The sequence below is a fragment of the Rhineura floridana genome, chromosome 9 (genome assembly GCF_030035675.1).
Source record: "Rhineura floridana isolate rRhiFlo1 chromosome 9, rRhiFlo1.hap2, whole genome shotgun sequence".
In the NCBI taxonomy this organism is placed as follows: domain Eukaryota; kingdom Metazoa; phylum Chordata; class Lepidosauria; order Squamata; family Rhineuridae; genus Rhineura; species Rhineura floridana.
Genome location: NC_084488.1, coordinates 95,638,062 through 95,659,642, shown reverse-complemented (window position 1 = coordinate 95,659,642; position 21,581 = coordinate 95,638,062). Strand labels below are relative to the sequence as shown.

Below are 21,581 nucleotides of genomic sequence, written 5' to 3'. Positions count from 1 at the left end.
ATTTTATGCATTTTAATAGTATTTTACGCGTTTTAATTTAATGTAATGTTTTGTGTTTTTATTGTGTATTTTATTATATATGTGTGTGATTTTATTGTAGCTGCCCTGAGTGCCCTATTGTAGGGTAGAAGGGTGGGACAGAAATATTTTAAATAAATGAATAAAATAAATAAAGCCCTCTGGGCAACCATACAGGGAGAAAGGCAGAGTCGTGTCTACATGCGCAGAGGTATGGAAAAGGTAAATGCCTGTTGTTTCTTTCCTTATCTAAACTGCTGCCCAAGTAGTAATGAAGGACAGTTGACCCTGGCAAGCAGGTGAGGGTATTGTTGATGCCTGGCCAAATGTTTCAACATGCACCACCAAACAAGCCAGGGCTCTCTAAACTCACTGCATTGACTCTCACTGTCAATGAAACACTGACAAAACTGTATTACTGTTCATCTAAACCTTTGCTTTTTCAAAAGGTTTACATGTACTGCAGGCTACTCAGATAAAAAAGATTAGATCCAACACTGCACGAGCAGAGTTCCACTTACACAACGGGCTTCCCCTTCCTCTCTTCCTTACCATGTGGCCCAAAGATGTGCTCTGAAGGGTCCCCCAACCCTCTGGAAGGATTTTGAGGGTGCACAAGGGGAGAGGAAGGATAAGTACGTCATGACAGTCAAACCTGGGATTTGAAAGCTCATCAGATTACTTTGCCCAAACACAGAAACAAATTTTAATATATATTTGTCGTAATACTCACATATCTGGTGAACGTGTTGTCTGTCCTCCCAACAGTGATGTTATTGACCACAATCTGTGCTACTGTGTCCACTCCCTCAAAAATCAAAGTCACTTTTTGCCATGCACTACAGAAACAGAACAGAACATGCACACCATTATTAGGGAATCCACTGTGCATTAACAATCTGGTGCAAATGTAATAACAACTCCTTACTCTTACCACACTTTGAAAATCCAAAGCCATAATCAGGAACATTTGTCTCCAAATTCCCTTCACCCTTCCCCTTTCTGCTTTAATCATGTTTTAGAATTCCTTCTGTGCACAAGATGTTAACTTTGGTTAACGCTAACCAAAATTTCTAGGTGGATCTGAGCTAGAAACCACAATCTGAAGTGGGTTTGCAAGTTCTGATCCAGACGGGAACCCTGTGGTTAGCATAAGTGTGGCAAACCTGCAGCTAAACCCTGGTTACGTCATAAAGGGAAGGGATCACATCAGAGAAGGGGAGAACTAGTTCCAGTTTGAAGACCATGATGTTCATGGATCCAGCATCCACGCTGACCAAATGATTTCAGCAACATCCGTTTCTAGTCTGCTCTAAAAATATTGGGCGCGATGGAGAACCTGTAGCTCTCTGGATGTTGTTGGACTCCAGCTCCCATCAGCCCCAGGCAGCATGGCCAAAGGTCAGGGAAGATGGGAGTTATAGTCTAGCAACATCTAAAGGGTTAGAAAATCCTAATATTGGATGTAATCATTTTCTGTCTGAAGTTATGACCAACATGGATTTGTAAGAAAGTTCTGAACAGCCTTTCAAATGGGTATTAGTCATTCTGTTACATACACACATGCACATAATCAGTTTTATTGTCATGTTTCAATAGCGGGCAATTCAGAAGGAATTTTTTATAATGGAAAAGGGACTTGAAAACATTTTATTAAAATCCATTAAATAGTCAAACTTGTTTACTCAATATTTATGCAAACTGTTGTACCAAAAGAAGCTCTACAGTACAAAGGTGTTACAAGAAGCAACAAGGCTCAGTTCATTCATACATTTCGAGAATTCCATAGCTAAATTCCATGCCACACTGTTAACATATGCAATAAGTCAGGGGGTTGGGATCTTGAGGCCATCCAGATTTTGTTGGACTAAAGCTCCCATCATGCTAGACCAGCCTTTCCCAACTAGTGGGCCACCAGGTGTTGCTGGACCACAACTCCCATCAGCCTCAGCCAGCATTGCCAATGGCCAGGAAAGATGGGAATTGTGGTCCAACAACATCTGGTGGCCCACTAGTTGGGAAAGGCTGTGCTAGACCATTGGTCATGCTGGCTGGGATCAATGGGAGTTTGAGTCCAACACATCTGGAGGGCCACAGGTTCCCCATCCCTGTAGCAAGTAGGTCACATGGTGGTCCGCACATAAATGCAGCTATCCTCAACCAGTTGGATAACAATGTGAGAATTTATTTATTAGTAACATTTCTATGTTGCTTTTCAGTCGAATGGTCCAAATCATCTCACAAGCATTAAAAACACAATACGTTAAAATATTAAAAATACTGAACAGAGGTAGCAAAATATAATAACATAGATGTAAATGCGACAACAACAGGAGCTTAATAGAAACATTTTCAAGGAACTTTTCACATTTGTAAATAACATGCCATTTCCAGGAGTGCCTTCTATCGTCTGGAACAATGTTCCTAAGTGAAGCCTTGTAACACCTTTTTCTTGGCTGTTTTTTGCTATCTGGTTACTTACAAAGGTCTCTTTGAAACCATGGTTAGAAACAATTCTGGAAACTGGTTTTAGCTAGCCACGGTTAAGGAAAACATCAATGCAGATTATGGTGGCCAGATGAAAAGGAAGACAAGGGGATCCTAAACCTTTAATAGTTCCTTCAAAAAGGAAATTTCAGCAGGTGTAGTTTCCCTTTGCTGAGCTTCCCTCTTCTGTGGTTAGGAGACTGAGCAGAGTTATTTCTACACCAGGTCATAGACAGCGGCCTGGTTCACATGTTAACATTAAACCATAGTTAAAAATAAAGTATGGCTTAATGCAAATGAGCAACGTGCTGATGCATGCAGTTAATACAAAGCTTGTTTCCCTTGCTTCTGCTGTGCTACCGGTAAACAAGTCTGAGTCTGGCTTGCCATGACATCCAAACCTGGGCTTGTTGTTCCCCTACTCTTTTTCTTTTTTGCCTGACAGTAGTGCCACCATAGTTCTGTGATTTGGCTCTCTCTCCAAACAAACATGATTGGAAGACAAGCGTTCAAACATCATGAAAAGCCAAACTCTGGCTTGTTTACCAATGGTGCAACAGCAGAAGGAGTGTAGCAAGAACTGTTTGCAAACCAGAGGTTCCCAGACTCTGGTCCATGGACCACCAGTGGTCCACAAGCTTCATTCAGGTGGTCCAGGGCATGTCTGTGGATTTGTGGCTGAAAACAGGACACGGCACATCCATTTCATTAAATAGTCATATTGATTTTATTGCTTCTCTTATTTCTTATACTATATTCTATTCTAATTTTACAATTTTAATTCTATGGAATACAATAAAATACAATATATGAAATAAAAGAAGCAATTAAAATAAAATTAAAAATCATACAGCATCTAGCACAGTGTATTACAATTGCTACAACAGACAGACAAATCATTAAGTGGTCTGCCAAGACCCCCAGCAATTTTCAAGTGGTCTGTGGGGAAAGAAGTTTGAGAACCACTGTGTTAAACCATAGTTTATTTTTAACTATGGTTTAAATGTTACATCCAAACCAAACCAGTCCCTCGAGTTTAAAGTGTAAATAGAGAGCTTCCACTAACAGCTCAGTCCTATGCAGTCTTCTGAGTTCAATGGGACTTACTTGCAGGTAAGCATGCTTAGGAGTACAGCCTAAATCTTAGTACTGTGACTTCTGTTATTCTCATACCTTTTTAAATATATATATATTATTAATGTTTTCAAGAATAAAAAGACAGACAGGTAAACAATTCTCCTCTTTCCCTCTTCTCCCTTCCCTCCAAACCCCCTTCCCTTCCCTCCCTTTACAACTTAACTTCCTTTTTTTTCTTGCAGGTTTCCAAGCACATGCTAAAAGTTGTGACTATGGCTACCCAAAGACAACGCACAGGAAAGACCCAGCCCAGAACTCCCCTCCATAACTGCACATGAGATGCTGATGGATGCATCATCCCATCCTGCAAGTTCACATATGAAAGAAAGTGAAACCATATTTCAATAAAGTCATCTTCATTTTTACCTCCTTTAAGTGTGTGTACTTGTTTTGTCAGTTTTTCCATTAAGGCCAATGTCCAAACGTTTTCTCTTCAAACACCCAAACTTAAAGCATCCAGTCGTTTCCGGTGCTGAGTAACTGCTTGCCTTGCTGTGACTAGCAAGAAGGTAATCAGTTCCTTGTGTTGCAGGTTGCCTTGGTCATTTAAGAACAGGGTCAATAATGCCAGTTGTGGTGTGCAACAAACCTCTTGGTCAGTAATTAATGTTATCTCTATCAACCAGCCTTTCCCAACTAGTGGGCCACCAGATGTTGTTGGACCACAATTCCCATCTTTTCTGACCATTGGCAATGCTGGTTGAGGCTGATGGGAGTTATGGTCCAACAACATCTGGTGGCCCACTAGTTGGGAAAGGCTGCTCTAAACCCATCAACCCAGAATTTCTGGATTACATCACATGTCCACCACATATGGAACCATGTGCGAACCTGTACACATCCTCTCTGACACAGAGGTAATATTTGTGGGCTGATTCTATGGCAGCATAAAGGGGTTATGTACCACCTATGCAGTCCTTTAAATGTATTGTCACTTTTGCAGATATTAACAGCAGAGGCTTCTTTGCCCACATATTATTCCAGTCTGCCCATTCAATTTCAGTATCCATATCACTTTCCCATAGATGCTTTAGAACCTGAAGGTTTCCCATGTGAAAATTACACAACAGCTTGTATATTATAGATAGTATCCCCTTTGAGTTTGGGGGCATGATCCAGACTACAAACTCAAAGGGGATAAGATTATGTGTTGCTTGCATTTGTACCATTGTATTAGTAATAAAATGTGAATTTGATGTATTAGGAGCCAATTATAATGCCCATGTCCTAATTTAGAGACCAACTGGGGACCAAACAAAGGTTTTTGATCCTCATAGATTGTAAGCAGTAGAGACCCACTTCTTTCCATTTTTTAAAATGCTGAGACCTAGCATTATTATAGAACAGGGAGTGATGCCAAGATAGGATTAATGGTGATATGTCTGGTGCCAGATGTTTTTCCCACTGTAACCATACTTCCAAGTCTGCAAAGAAGAAGGGATCTATATCCTCTACTACTGCTTTTTTTATGCTTAAAGATAAATGGTAATGCTGCAAGTTTGTGAAGTGTTATTCTCATACCTGGCATCAAAAGGAGTTTTGAAATTTCTGCTGTATGTCCAGTTATCCAAGGAGATCCATGTGTAGGCCAGGTCATTAAATCTATAATAAGGATCCTATTGATTGACCACAGAAAAGAAACAAAAAAACTGCTTGTTAAAAAGCAACCAATGCAAAAACATTACATAAACACACTAATGATACAAGCATTGGGGTTCCAAAAATAAAAATGACTATCCATGAAGAAATAAAAGATGAAGTGACTCCTGTGCCCAGTAGACACTATAGTTGCCTTCACTCTTACACTCTGCATTGGTAAAAGCAGGTGTGGGGAACCTTTGACCAGTCAGATATTGCTGAACTACAACTCCCATCATCCTTTGCTATGGACAAAGCTTGTTAGGCCTGATGGGAGTTGTAGTTCAGTAACATCTGGAAGGCCAAAGATTCCGCACTCCTGGGTAAAAGGAAAAGGGGCCCCTCCATCTGCGTCCAGTAAAGAAGTCATGAAATGACAAGCCTTAAAGTAATCATTTTATTACTTATTAAAGTTAATGCTTATACCACTTTTCAGCCTTCAGCTTACTGAACGGGATATTAAAATATAATAACAATAATACTACAATAAAAAAGCAATTCCCTTTGTTAAGTAAGACCTAAATGATGGCTTTTATGCAGGCTTTGACAATTACACTTGCTACACTTTCCATTGAGAGTATGGCATTGCCCTCTGGTGAGCAAAAAATCTTTCTCCCAACTCTGAAGCTACTACAGTGGGCGGGGATCATCCGGGTAGCTTCAAGGAGATTGTCTCAGCAGCTTTGTGGTGATCCTCACCCCATCCCTAGTGCCAAGTTTGGGAGGAAAGCTGGGAGGTGTAAGCATGCTTCCCACCTCTCATTCCTGAAGAAAAGCGAAGCAAGGAGGGGAAACTCCTTACAGTATAAGACAGCTTCCAATGTTCCCAAGTCAGACCACTGGTCCATCTAACTAGCGTTGTCTACACCAGGAAAGGGGAACTTGCGCCCCTCCAGAAGTTGTTGGATTCCCATCAGCCACACCCAGTATGGCCAATGGTCAGAGATGATGGGGGTTATAGTCCTGCAACATCTGGAGGCCCACAGGTTCCCCATTCCTGGTTTACAATGACTAGCAACAGTTCTCCAGGGGTCTTTCCCTGCCCCACCTGGAGATGCCAGAGATCGAACCTGGGACCTTCTGCATGCAAAGCAGTTGCTCTACCACCGAGCTGCAGCCTTTCCCCTACAGCTGATGCTCAGTAGCGGGACTCCATGCTTCTTCGCTGAGCATCTACTGAAGCCAGAATGTTCCCCATCTGCTTTTCCTACAGGAAAGATTGGTGGGGATTCTTCGAGCAGGGGTTCTTGCCTCCATCCATGATCCACCAACGGGAAGGAACCTGGTGACAACAACTTTTTGGCTTGGCTAGCAAGGCCAGCCACAAACAGTAGATTCCTGGGTTTATGGTTGCCTTTTTTTAATGGATAAAATATTTCAAGGTAAGGATTCTTTTCTCACATTAAAAACATGGTCCAAAATAGGCAGCTTCCTTATTACCAGTAGGTTTTATCAGGCTTGTACACAGCTTGTTGATTCATGCCCATGAAATGGTACTAGACGTCTGTGGAATGTCTGCTAAGGTTTCCCCCCCCCTCACTTTTCCGCCTGAACTCCCACCAGAGTATTCTCTCAGTCTTGCACAGAAGTGGACTCAAAAAACCAAGTATTAAATAAACTATTTCCCTTATCAAAGCCTAAAGGTTTCGGTTGCGTTAATAAAGCAACAGTTGGGGAATACACACCTGGTTGGTCCCAAGTTATTATCCTTATTAAGACAGCATCAGAAATTAGAAGTCTGGGGTCCTTTGAAAGCAGCCATGTACAACTTTTGCCTAACAGCATTTCATGAAGACAGCCTACCATTTAGAACAAAAGGGGAAGGGGGAGAAAACCTCTTGCCAGACCACATATGTGAGAGCACGATGTATATTTTAGTGAGCCAGTGCTAAATATAATCCTTTACAGGAATATTTAGCACTGCAGGGAATAAGCAGAGTTCATTCGCCACCGTGTGTGTGTTTGTGTGCGGGTGTGTGTTTGGGTTATTTTCAGTGTTGTCTGCATAGCAAGTTAATATTTAATTGTATCTATAGCTGTTTCATTCACAGGAGCAAGGGGATTGTGCATAGTAATCTTTATTTTTTGAAAGTTAAAGGGCAGGGAAAGGTTTTAGATCATTCATTCCCAAAACTGTGTGCCAGGCAAAAAAAGAGAATCACTAGTGTGCCATAAAATACCCACTTTGAGGACAATTGTTGAAAAGCAGTCTATGGTAATACCTCAGTTAACAAATCCTCCAGGAAAGGAGCTCCTTTTAACAAAGGAGAACAAAGTCTGTTCTGGGTTGGGGGGGCACACACTCTGACATTGTCAAAATGTGGCTCCTTTTCTACTGGACTGCAGCTGCTGCGGGTGGCTCCCTCACGTGTGGCTGGAATAGCGCTCCTTGCCAGGTAGCGTAGGCATCTCCGCAGTAAACAGTGCTTCATTTTGGAAGAAGCCTTCAAGTGGCCTGTATGCAAGGCTTACCTGACCTGATTCTTTCGTTTCAGACATGCATATTGTTTTTAATACACAGTTTGCTAAAATATGTTGAACTGCTCTTCTTTTTTGTGGTGTAGGAACCTATCCCTAGTATTTCCATGTTATTCCTACTTCTGGTACCAAAGTTTCTGTTAAACAAGTAATGTCCAGAAATACATGTACTTTGTTAACTGAGGTATTTATACAGCCACAAAAGTGGCTGTATACTATAGCCTGCATGGATTTTTCACATTCCTCAAAGTTAAATTGAAAATACCCCCATGCCATTCTGATGCTTCCCATAAGCTCATTTCAAAACAAAACCTTACAAAACATATAGTACTGAACTCAGAAACGCTTGCTTAACAACCCTTTAAATTTTCATGGCGATACACAAAACAGTCAGAGAGAATCAAGAGTTCAAAATGTAAAATGAGAGAGAGAGAAAACAGACCCCTTTTGGACTCTTTTTCTGTCAGAGTTCACATAATCTGTTGGAATTAATTCAAAATCAGCCATGTTCACAGAGTACCTGTAATCCTATTACTGACCTTGTCCCATACTCTGACCTTCATCTTCTGGCTAATTTTTAATTTATTTAACAAATTTTACATTGAAGTCTATTATAATCTTCAGGTATGCTCAGTAAGAACCAACTGTCAGCGTTCTAAAAGCCAGACTCACAGCTGCTGGGCTTGCCTAATCAGGGGGCAACACCCACACCAGACCTTTATTTCACTTTAGACAGTGATAGCTTCCCCCAAAGAATCCTGGGAAGTGTAGGTTGTGAAAGATGCTAAGAGGAGACTCCTATTCCCCTGACAGAGCTCCAGTGGCCAGAGTGGTTTAACAGTCAGCCGCTCTGATTGAAGCTCTATGAGGGGAACAGGGCATCTCCTAGCAACTCTCAATACCCTTCACTAACTACTCTTCCCAGGATTCTTAGGGAGAAGCCATGACTGTCTAAGTCTGGTGTAGATGTGGCCAGGGACAGCTTTGGTTTAAATTTGGGTGGGAAGCTACATGTGCCTGCTGTAGAATAAAAAGGTGGGGGAAACCCTGAAAAAACAATGATACTGTTCAGAATGTTTTCCTTTTGGAAAGGAAAGGGGCTTCCCCTCTGCCCAGTGCCCACCCATCCAATCTCCTCCCCTCACCCTCCCCTTCTTGCCCTCCTCCTACCTTCCCTGCCCCTCCCCCAGGTCAATTGCACCTAGAAGGATTGCACAGAAGTAAATCCTTCACCCCTCCTTTCCCCTCCCACTCCCTCCCACTCCCCTCCTTCTCCTTCCCCTCCCCTCTGCCCTCCCCCTCCCCCATGGTCAGTTTTACCTATCCTAATCATGATCCCACTGAACTCAATAAGCCTGCAAATGATCAAACCTGCCCTCCCCTCTTCCACCCTCCCATCACCTCCCTTTTGCCCCTTCCCTCCCCCTTCCTTCAGCCACCTCCCCTTCCAATCCCTTCCTTCCCCTCCCTTTCCAATCCTCTCCTTCCCCCTCCCACTCCTTCTGCTCCCCTCTCCCCTCCTCCTCCCCCATGGTCAGTTTTACCTATCCTAGCCATGATTGCACAGGAGTAAATCCCACTGAACTCAATAAGCATGCAAATGATCAGACCTGCCTTTCCCCTCCTTCCCCTCTCCTCTCCCTTCCTCCTCCCTTCTCCCTCTCTTCCCCTCTTCTTCCTCCTCCCCTGTCCACTCCAGGCCTCCTTCCCCATGGTCAGTTTTCCCTATCCTAAGCATGATTGCACAGGAGTAAATACCACTGAACTCAATAAACATGCAAATGACCACATCTGCCCTCTTCCTCCCCCTCCTGTCTGCTTCCATCCCCCTCCTCCCCTCCCCATCCCGTGGTCAGTTTCACCTATCCTAAGCATGATTGCAGGGAAGTAAATCCCACTGAACTCAATAAGCATGCAAATGATCAATCCATTCTCAGCAAACTTGCACAGGATCCCATTTCTTACCTCCAGGATTAAAAAGCAGAGAAATTTACTGATAGGCAAAAAACCTTGCAGTTTAAGAATGTACCTATAGCCAACAGATATTTCTATCAAACTTTTAAAAGCAGAAAAATTGGGCAGCTAAAGTGAATGCACCAGGGGAGCAGGAGACCCGACTTCCTCTCTGAGATATTGGACTGCCCTACAAATTTGTCAAAATACAAACACAATTTGGGTTGGTCTTTCACAGACCAACCCACTTCTTGTGTAGCTTGGAAGAATTTGGTAACATGTGCCTCTGAACATATGGTGAATGGTGGCAACAACTGCAATCAGCTCAAAGAACAGAAACAAGACATCTGCTGTGCTGATCTTGTTTTAGCAGGGAGGAAGCAACAATATTAAAACAGTTGATATAGTTCAGATAGTCACATTAAATACGTTTAATTTACTTTGCCGTTTTAGTGAAGTTTCCATAGTAAATAGTTCTCTTTTGCTTCTGTTTCTGTGAATATGTGAAATACAGCAACACTTTACAACACTCCAAAAACAATTGTGGAATAATGGCACTGACTGTTCTGCAGAATAGTCTCCAGTGGACATCAGGAGTGTCTCAGTTTGCACAATATAAAACAGTGGGAGGTGAAATATATTCTAGCAAAGTTCTAGGTGTTCTCTGTTTTTAATTGACCATGCCCACCTTTCCTTAAGTAGAGTAGTTTAAGTATAACAGGCTGAACACATACATCTTGGGCAGGCCAAGTTTGTTTTTTCTAACAGCTAGAGTCATTGCTTAAGTAGCAATATGTTGTAATTGGTCTGATTTTACATCAAACTAGAGTTTCAGATTCAACTGTTAAAGCACCCCAAAACAGAAATAGAGCATAACCTCCAGTTTGAAACACAAAATGCTGTCTTCAACACCATATGACATTGACCAATAAAAAGGCTTTGAAATTAATGAAAATAAACACAGGTTTCTAGGATGAATAATGAGAGAAATAAAATTTTCTAGATTAGATTCTCTGTAAAAACAATAGTAACACGGGAATGAAGCAAAGTAAGAAGAACACCAACAAACATACAAAAATGTAATTCTCCATCTTTGGATGGCAGGTATTGCCACCACTCACCATATGCTCAGAGGCACATGTTACCAAATTCTTCCAAGCTACACAAGAAGTGGATTGGACTGTGAAAGACCAACCCAAATTGTGTTTGTATTTTGACAAATTTGTAGGGCAGTCCAATATCTGAGAGGAAGTCAGGTCTCCTGCTCCCCATGTGCATTCACTATAGCAGCCCAATTTCCCCGCTTTTTAAAATTTGACAGATATATATGTTGGCTATAGGTATGTTCTTAAACCACAAGGGTTTTTGCCTATTAGTGAATTAGTATATAATTTTGCCAAAAGAAAACAAAATATTAAAAGCTCATGTGAGATTCCAGGCATGCCTCTTTCAAAAAAAACCTCTATTATAGCAGGTAAATCCTTCGGTGTGTCTGTATCAGGAGGGAACTGCACCATCCAATACACAGACAGGTCAGGATGACCTGCCTTTCATCTCTGCAAGAGCAATTGGCTGCTCTGGGTATGCATCTTCCCACTCTTTTCTTCCAAATTTAATTCAGAAAAACAGCAGGTCAAGAATAGGAAAGGCTGCTTTAAATCACGGAGTCATGAAGCTGGTAGGAACAGAATGGCCATCCAGCCTAAGCCCCAAACCACAAAGTGGAACACCCACCCAACCCCAGACCAAACTGGAAAATGTAGGCTGATGGGTGGCATAAGCAGAGAGCAAGTAGACCACATTAATAATATTTATGATAATAGCGAACACATTTTCTGAGTGTATGTCTTTATGTACCCAAAATAGTGTCACCCACGCACACGAGGGAGACATCAGTAGGACTGGGGGGAAACCACATGTTTGCAGAAATACAAAAAACTTTAAGGCGGGGCTAAAGAAATGGGAGTCACAGCTGGTATGGCATAGTGGGGAGGAAAGCCTGGCTGGGAGTCCAGATTCTATGATTTCAAATCCCTACCAGCTAAAGATCACCCCCACAGGGAGTGGCTCAGGGGTCATGTGCCCTGCCACCTGTGCAGCCGTGGGCAAGCTGCATAGTCCCAAGGAGCCCAGTTGCCCCCCAGCTGGCAGATGCGGACAAGGGACTGGCTTGTGCAGCTGTGGCAAGCTGAGCAGGCCCTAGCCAGCTGGGGAGGACTAGCCTCAGAGGGAGGCAATGGCAAACCCCCTCTGAATACCGCTTACCATGAAAACCCTATTCACAGGGTAGCTATTAAGTCGGGATCAACTTGAGGGCAGTCCATTTCATTTCAAAGAGATGGGAACCCAAGAACAGCCCAGTAACAACTGAGTGGACACAGAATACTGATTGACTGTGGGGATGGGACAGAAAATGGAAAACTGGGCAGGGGGAGGGAATAGCTGGAAACCTGAACAGAAATACTCCTCACTGCAACATTTAGTTGCAGATCTCACTTGTTTTCAAGGAATGTTCATAAAGCACTTATTTTTCATATCATACAATTCATGCTTAATTGGGAGGAAGGATGGATATACATTTAATTAAATTAAAAATTAAAAAATACAGGGCATTAATTTCTGCAGACTACCCACAATTGGGGGGGGGGGGATTGTTAGCCTTTCCTGATGGGTGAGCGGGGCTGTCCATCTGTCAATGACCTGATGTCATAATTACTTGAAAAAGGACACTTGTCAGCGTCAATCAGCTGATAGGCACTGAGAACCATCTGCTTTGAAGCACTTGCAAACAGCCATCAGAAGAGTGGCACCCAGCACCCATCAGCTGATCAGCCCTGAGAAAACAATGGCTGTACTAGGGAGTTCCTGATAGCTGGTCCCAGTAAGGCTCCCTGTTAGCATTGATCAGCTATATGGTACTGAGAGGGAGCCCTGCTTGTGAAGGAACAATCAGCAGCACACTTTAAGCTCCCAATCATTTCTTTGCAGCCATGTCTTTCCCTGATGTGGCTAGAGAAAAATGGCTTCATCGGCCAAATTAGGACTCCTGCTGGGCCTAATTAGGCCTGCGAGCTGGAGGTTCCCCACCACTGGGGTACATCATCAGATGTTAGGCTACCTACTATTCATAAAGTGGTGTCCTAAAGTACCTATCATTTCCAAGAAAATGATTTGCTTCACTAAAACATTACAGTGCCACCTCAGCGAAAAGAACTGAATGCCTGTTGTGCGGTCAATACCAATAGATAAAAGATACCATGGTGCAGTTATGAGCAGTTATCAAAGTAGCTGGCAGTTGCTGTGAGGTAAAATCTGTCATGATCTGGTTCAATGCTAGATCCCACAGAAAATGCATCAAGGTGCCAGGACCACAGATAGCTCCTGGTGAGCAACTTGCTTCAACAAAGGTTGGGACCAGACTGAGGCCTTTTTATAAGTTGTCTCCAGACTACTTCTAGGCTCTACCCCTTTGTGAAGAACTTCATAGCCTCAAAAGGCCAACTCTCTGGACTGAAGAGGAACACTCCTCTTCTGTTCCATAGCCTCCCACCTGGCGCACTCCCTGCGCCGCTGAACTGGTGACATGCAACAGGAGGCACCTGGTTCCTAAGAGGATGACTTTCCAGTGTGCTATAGCTGGAGTGTAAAAGTGTAAGAGTGTAAATTATACAAATCAAGAATTTGCATAGTCTCCTATTTTGCAAGTTTTATTCCGCAGTGTGCTGTGGATAATATATTCTCCCTCTGCTAATTATGTGGATAGGTAAAGAGCTACGCAAGGACCCTAAAGCCCTGCTCTCAAACCTTTGGAAACCTTAAAATTCAGCAGCTCCTCTGACTTCTCAGAATTAACCTTCATGTGTTGAAGCACATCTTTGTGCAACTAGAATTACCAAAGATATGTAATTATTTATAAATTAATAATAACGTGAGTCCTTAAGAAGTTGAGTTCTGCAACCAATATCATACCTAGCAGCTTTTCTGAGTACCCACCATATTCTAGCTTTCATATAGACCTGGCCATAGCTTCAACAGTGAAGAAAGAGGACAGAAAATCACTAGCCTATTAGTCTTGCCACAGATGATCCTATGTCCATAGAAACTGAATATTTCCACTGGGCACATGAATTCTAGCCAGAATCAGGATGGAATAGTACAGTGAGTATGCCAATTCACATGTTTTATGGCAGTGGTCACTAACCCGTTGCCCACGAGCTCCATGACACCCACAAAAGTCTTCAGTCCCCAGTTCGGTAACCTACAATCTGAGCTTTCATTTTTTGAAAAAAGTAACTCAGTAGCCTTCTTTGAAAGAAAGTTATGGAGCAAAATGTGCAGGTATCCTTCTAAGTGATTTATATGAATGAGCCGGTCTAACTGCTCCTGCCTGTCAAGTGTTATTAGCCAATCAGTGAAGTCAGAGCTGTGATTAATAAGTGAGTTATTAGGACATCATGCAACACTGGGGTCCTAAAGAGCTGCTATTTTGCCCTCCCTTTTAGTGCACCTTTCCTGCTTCTATCTTTTTCTCTCAAGCTTTGGAAGTGACTGTGGCAGAGACAGAACAATGACTGTACTCTCTAATTTTGTATTATGCCACCCCCTCATAGCAGCCATTTTGTTCTATGCCATGCCTGAGACAGCCATTTTGTGACTCTCAAGTTTCAAAATGTGCCTTCTGGTCTAAAAAGGTTGTCAACCTCTGTTAGACTATCCCTGACCATCAATCATGCTGGCTGGAGCTGATGGGAGTTCAACAACTTCTACAGTGCCACGGGTTCCCCATTCTATGTAAAGGAGAACCAATGGTTAGCCTGGTTGGACCGAGCTAGTCCACTACATGGGAACCCTTTGCTGCTCAGGGAGATGTTTTAAACTGCAATCCTATTGGCGCATCACATGGGGCAGTGGGGCAGTTTTAGCTCTCCCCTAGCTCTGGAAACCATACATTCAAAGAGTTGTCCAGAACCATTGCCGTCACTGAGCTCAGCTAAAATTTGAGACTTGTACCAACAGCTTTTAAATGAAGTCTCAGAAGCCAAAGGGGAAGTTGAGCAGAATTTCCAACAGTTAGAAGACAGGGTTATAGTGCTCTGTGTGGCAGATGAGATATGCATATCCAGGTTTTGTGATATTTGTTTAATGTTTCTGTTTTGATTCGAACATATTTCATAAGGCTAGTTTCCTGAAGAAAACAGAGGATAAGTAAAAACTTTACTGCTTGGGGGTGAGATGGCTCTGAGCAGTCTTGGCCGCTGTTACCAAGGGAAACAGAATGTTGGGAAGGTGGCAGTTGGGGCAGAGAGAAAAGGAGAAGGAATAGTGACTAGTAAGGAAGAAGACGGTGCTGTCAGTGGTGGCTAGTGTCACCATGTCAGTGGGGGAGTGGAAGCCGCTCCAAGGTTTAGCCTGAACTTGGTTCAGCACCTTGGACAGCTCTTTTAAAGTTCAGATTAAACTGCAGAGTGGATTTCACTACCCCACTGACATGGAGCCATCAGCCACCCCTGGTTGTTGTGACTTTGTGGGGTACATCCAGTGAGAAAAGACTGTGATCAAGTTCTGGAAGTGACTCTGGAAGATAGAGACAGAATAAAACAGCAATGAGGGACAGTATGAGCATAAGATGCAGGCAAATCCAACATCCTGCAAAGCCAAGGAGCATAATGTGCGATGCCTGACACATTCCCATCACTAGCAGATTTTTTAATACACTGCAAAATACACAAATCTGTTTAGTTTATTGAATGTATGTAGGTCACCAAATTTGTTTTTCCTTTGCACATGTGTTTGATGTGTTTAGCGCTACTGCACCTTCTATTGGGGTGGAGGACATGAGGCCTGAGGAGCTGAGCACAGCCCTCTATTAAGTGCTGGGGAGACTCCCCAGGTCCACCCTTTTCTCCAAGCCACACCCCTCATTTGCACCACTCCAAACCCTCCTTGAGTACTTCAGTCTGTCTGGAATGTCTCCTTAAATTGGGATCGTGTCTCTTGCTTGTCTGGCTGGAGAGATGCATATATGCGTAGAAACAGCTAACTTTTGCATGGCTGTCATGTAGCCTACTATACAAAGATAAGAGTATCATCTGTGGTTCAACCCAATTTTCTCTCTGGCCACACACACCCTTGACTGGCAGGCAGCCCTCAGAAGGTTGTCCATGAGGGAATGTGGCCCTTGGCCTGAAAAAGGTTCTCCACCCCTGTTCTGTAGCCTGGCTCCAGGGATTGTGTGAATATGGCAGAAGGCTGCCACTGCACCGCCAGTTGATCAGTACAAGGTTGCTCGATAAAGAAGTGAGTGAGACAGTGCATCAAACGGTTAATTCAGGTACTGCATCACTAAGATGTCAGCTTTTTTTTCCCTTTCCATGTACAGACTCTCAGCACATCAGGCTCATTTAAAAGAACATTTCCACACACTGATTGCTCAAGCTGGATTGGGACACTTTAAATAAACATGAGCAAATTGTAGCATCCCAATGGAATCACTGGCTGCCATTTCCTGAAAAACAGCTTTTAAATACTGACATAACTGCTGGACTGTGAGTCATTTCTTCCATTAACCTTGAACAACTCAATAACGTTAGTGCAACACTTAGCAGCACCTGCAGAAATACAATGGAATACACTCACATTACAACCATCAGAATGGCAACGTGCAAATTTAGGCAAACTAAATCTTGGTGCTATGCCAAGTCATGCAGCATTTAAAAAAAATTCTTAAAGTGATTTTAAAAAACAAAATGAAGTAAAAATGCTTGATTTTTATTTTTTCAAATGAAGAATAAATGCATAAATGTTTTATTTAAGAACATCCCTTGGTATACATCTGATTATATAACATATGTTTAGTACTATATATCTCTCTCTCTCTTCACAGCATGTAATTTTTTTGTAAACCTGGGCTTGGACCGAACAGCTGCAGATGGGAGCTCAAATGAAATGAAAAGGTTCTGCACAGAGAAAATGAAAATGCCAGGGAGGGGAGAAGGCTTTTCGAGAAGACATCTACTTTTCTTTGTGGTGGGAACTTATATAGATATATGGAAGAGCATTCAATCATGCGAGTTTCCACCTACAGTCTGAAGTGGAAGAGTCCAGTCATAGGTTGATCATCTGTGTAAGAATTAGGCCTACAATGCATGTGGTTCCAGTTATATTTATCTCTTCTCCCCTGTGCTTTTGATGCACACTACATGCAGAGGAAAAAGCAGGACAGCCAAAAACAATCAGGGGTAAGCCACATTTTTTCCGTTAAGGGCCATATTCCCTCAGGGATAATCTGTCAGGAGCCAAAACTGTGGATAGGGCCAGAGTCTAAAGCAGATGGGGTGAGGCGAAATTGGGTGCAACCACCCCTTTTCTCTGTCACCCCCTTTTCTCTCTCTTGCTCTACCAACCTCTTTTTCCTCTCTCACTCTGCCAACCCCTCCTCTCCCCCATTTTTCTCCTCCTGGTCACCCACGTGAAATAAAGCTGAGGGCTACATGAAATTGGTCCAAGGCTCATAGACTACTCACCTCTGTACTAAATCATCTGAAAATATTATGATCATACATGGCCATAACGGAATACTGGATACAAGAGACAAAGGCTGAAGCTTTTAAAAGGTTTTCTTCAGAGGGGAGCAGCGAGAAGAGAGACCATAACAGTTTGAAAGACCCATTTTACTTCACTCGGGTCTATTGGATCGCCATACTAAGGGCTGCAGATCAGATTGTTTGGCCGCTGTTTTTCAGCTAGTTTCCCATGAGTACCACTGTTTTAATCAAATGTATTCCTCATCTTGGTTGTTGCTTGTTGCTGGCTTCTGGCTGCAACACCCACTGCCAAGATGTTCACCTGCACAAGTCCCAATAAAACTAATGGCAACCCTGCAAAAACAGGATAGTGGCTTTGTTTCGCTGAGCTGCTCCCACTCATTTCAATAGGGCTAAGACAAACAGAAGTTTTAAAGAAATATTTCAACGCTAACAGACTATATTTGGTTGTGTGGGCTAATATGTAAGGAACATTTTCAATGGAAAGGGTCTGTATGATCCTCAAGTCCCCTTTTAATCCTCTTCGCTAGTTCACACATGCATGTCCATCAACTTGATTTCTCAATGATCGCAGCTGACTACACACAAATGAGATGATTCATTCAGATATGCATTCACTACTTGATGCTGCATCATCAAGTAACGAACGTGTGAATGTGACCAACCTTATTCTAGGACAAGTGGGAGCGGAAGCAACGTGTTGCTGGGTGGAGTGCTCCTGGTCAAAAGAACAGCCCTGCTCAATTTGTAAACCGCCCAGAGAGCTTTGGTTATGGGGCGGTATACAAACGTAATAAATAATAATAAATAATTAGACCAAGGAGCCATCTATTCCAGCACCCTGTTCTCAAAGTGGCCAACCAGATGCTTATGGGAAGCCTGCAGGCAGGACCTGAGCACAACAGCACTCCCCTCACTTGTGATTCCTGGTAACTGGCATTCAGGAGCAGACTGTTCCAGTCAGCCAGGCCCTTCCCCACAATACTACCTTCTTCTCTCCCACTCTGTTTTTCCATACACACACACATATTTGTGACCACTAAACACTTAGTTATCATTGGTATGGTTTGGGGGGGAGGGTCCCTGTGATGTTCCTATATTAATGTATATATGGTAAGTGTTGGTTGTTTAGAAGATACATGGTAAGTGGAGTGAAAGAGGGGGGGTGAATGGGCAGTAGAATGCGAGATGATTGGCTGAGTGTTTAAAATGCCTGAATGTATAAAAGGAAGAGTGAGAGTGGAATCTGGGGGGGGAGAAGAGAACTGAGTGGGTTGCTTGGTGGGGTTTAGAGAGTTGTTTACCAGGAGGGAGGTGGAGTTCGGATTAGTATTGAGTAAAACCATATGCTTATGTGCCTTAAGAAGAAATCTTGTTAATCTTGTTAGCTTTGTTATCTGTAATAAATACTTAATTTGGTTTACCAAAGGCCTGATCCTTGGCTGGGGTTTCACAGACCAGAAGGGAGGGTAAGGTTGAAGGGGAACTGTAACAAATGGTGGCAGCGGTGAAGAGAATAACAATACCAGTATTCAGAGTCTCTGGGAATACTAGTATTGGGACGTTACTGGTGGTTGCCTAGCAGGGGGATCTGTTGTGATCTGTGCTAGAGCGGGGAGAGAAACCAAAAGAGAGAGCGGTCCGGACTGGTGGAGTCCCTGGTGGTGCCTAGTGACAGGCAGTAACCACGAGCAGGTAGGAACCTGACAGGGAGAGCCAGGGAAGGACGCCTTACAGTCCCCCCTTCAGGTTTTTTTTGAAGTGTTTTTATACTTCTGCAAACCATAGGGTTCTCCCTAAGGCTTCCAAGAGTTCCCTTTTGTTTGTGTGTGTGTCTGTGTGATGGCTACATAGTCAGGGGCACTCACAACCTAGGCATCGGAAATAAAGGGAATGATACAAAAAAAATTGGTGGAGAACAATAATAAACCATCTCTCCCATGCGGCTTCTGTGCTTCAAATGTTACTGGGCTGATGTGGGACACACACATGGCAAGAACAGACATGATGGCAGCCACAAGTGAAGTGCTTGCCCAGGCAAACATTATTCATGCACACCAATCCATCACGTATGGGCCAAAAAGGTGGTGGCAGGGCCAAGTAGGGGTTCCACAGAGGCCCCAACACATATAAATGTACCTACCGTGTTAATTCATGTGCAGAGTTAGCACAACAGTCGAGCACCCACTTGAGCCACCAGTCAAATGGGCCCACACAAATGCTGAGCCTATCTATGAGTGTTTCAGGACACGTGGAATATTTTGCCCAAGCAAGTCCTCCCCATCTCCTATTTCAGCTGCCACACCTGTCTGACCCATAGAAGCAAGCTGAAAAGAGTTTGAAATCCACTCTTCTCTTTTCAAGCATAATAAGTGAAAACAGTAGGATTATTCACACATTACATTGAAACACAGGCTGTCTCTACACGGGAGCAAGTGTTTGCATGAAAAAATGTACACTTGTTCATCTCTGCAACTCAAACTGCAGGTACTGCACACAGGCTGCATACTCGTAGAAAGTTACCTGTGAATTACTTTACAAGTGTACAGCTGAACGAGTTGTGCAGATACACCTGTTGCCCACTCGTTAGTGCAACATGCGAACATCCTATTTTCATGTGACAACTTTTAGAGCCTCCTTCCTCAACCTGAGGCTCTTCAGATTTTTGGACTACAACTCCCATCAGCCCCAACCACTGCTGGCTGGGGCTGATGGGAATTGTAGTCCAAAAATCTGAAGGGCCTCAGGCTGGGGAAGCCTCCCAAATCATCGTTAACATGAAAAAGGGGGCGTAAAAACCAACGAAATCCACATCCCTTGCAGATCTATGGAGTGACCATCACTAGCAGCCGTGGGCTTTTGCTGGGACGCTCAGTCGCCGCTTAGCCGTTCGAACCAGCGCAGCCGAATCTGATTGGCTGGCTGACAGCCATACCGTACCTGGATGAGACCCTGCTGGAGCAAAGCGGTGTGCACGCACCCGGGGACATCTCCTCTCAGCGCCAGCGAGCCGTTTCCGTTGCTCAGGCTCCAGCTCCCCCGCAGACTGTAGACCTTCGGCGGGGCGAGAGCCGCCGTCCAGCCACTCCTCCACAAAGCAACGAGGAGCAGGACCCCGAGCCAGCAACGAGCCGTTCTTAGCATCTTCGACTCCAAGGCAAAAACCAAGCAGGAGCAATACGCAACGACCGCACTACGGTGGGGAGCTACTAGTAGCGGAAGAAATACAAAGCCCTCCAAGCAGATGGACGATTCGGCCCGGGAACCTACACACAACTTTTCTGACCTCCCACCCCCGGCGGCTGCAGTTAGCCTGGATCAGCTGAGACTTTTCTCCGGGAAGGTGGGGACTCTCCTGCGCCTATCAGTCTTTGCGCAAGGAGGGAAATACGCCTGCGTACATCCTGTGCTCCCGCTACAGGCTTTCGCTCGCGCTTGATGTTTCTGTATCACGGAAGTCTCTTCCGTCGCAGCCCATGACCGTTGACCCATTCCTAGGCTAAGAAAAGGAGGGATTCCATCCATTCGGTTTCCTCTAGCGAATGCGGTTGATTTTGGTCTGTTTTCCCGCACTGGCTCCACCTCATCAAAGAGCACAGCCTACTCAGGGACCGTTTCTGGGCAATCTGTGTTGCCTCTTTCAAATACAAATTGTTCCTACAGCTCCAGCTTGTTCAGTCCCTTATCCGGCCACGCCCCTTCGGCGGCCTAAATTGGTCGTTTGCAAAGTGTTATTTTCCCCGGCGATCCACCCCACCCCCATCTCGCTTGACCCTGGCACGCACGGCTGCCCTCTACTCCACCCCTTGGCAGCTAATTGCTGTTGGTTCCTGGTTTTATATTCTGCTCTCGTCTTGTCTTGGGGTGGAAGGAAATGTTCCTTGGGCAGTGACCAGATCGGTTTTGATGTTCCGTGTATTGGACCCTGACAGATGGAAATAGTCTTTATTTATATCTTTTATGAGATTTATTCCTCGGCCATCAGTTTTTAAACATATTTGTTGCTGCAATATATCTTTTCTTCAGTTCTCTGGCTTAAAATGATTTGTAATTTAAAAATAACGCTGTGGTTGTATTTTGTTGTTGCCTTATAATTTTGTTTGCTTAATCCCTGTAATTCACCCACATAATTTTGATTATAGTCTATCTACAAAATAGATGGTTTCCCATTTGCCCTCTCTTTCAAATCTGCGTTTTTGCCCTGGAGGTCTTTCGCTCAATAGCCTCCTGTTGTTGGCCAGCAAATACGGTATTTCAATAATAAAGAACACAAGTGTGTATGTGTGTGTTCAGTAGCAGTTTTGCAGAAATGGGGCATTCTGAATT

The 21,581-nt window shown here is 43.6% G+C and overlaps 1 protein-coding gene across 2 annotated transcripts in view; it reads right to left on the bottom strand.

The window, feature by feature from the left end:
- MANBA (mannosidase beta) overlaps positions 1 to 20,930 on the bottom strand; it is a 91,592-nt gene extending 70,662 nt beyond the window's left edge. The window contains exons 1-3 of one of the 2 annotated variants that reach the window (XM_061585547.1): positions 20,196 to 20,930; positions 5,164 to 5,258; positions 752 to 857 (exon numbers count right to left, since the gene is read on the bottom strand). In XM_061585547.1, the coding sequence (XP_061441531.1) occupies positions 752 to 857; positions 5,164 to 5,258; positions 20,196 to 20,399 (405 nt within the window). In that variant the 5' untranslated portion in view covers positions 20,400 to 20,930. The remainder of the gene's footprint in view (positions 1 to 751; positions 858 to 5,163; positions 5,259 to 20,195) is intronic. The other variant, XM_061585548.1, reaches the window with a different exon arrangement.
- Positions 20,931 to 21,581: the final 651 nt, after the last annotated feature.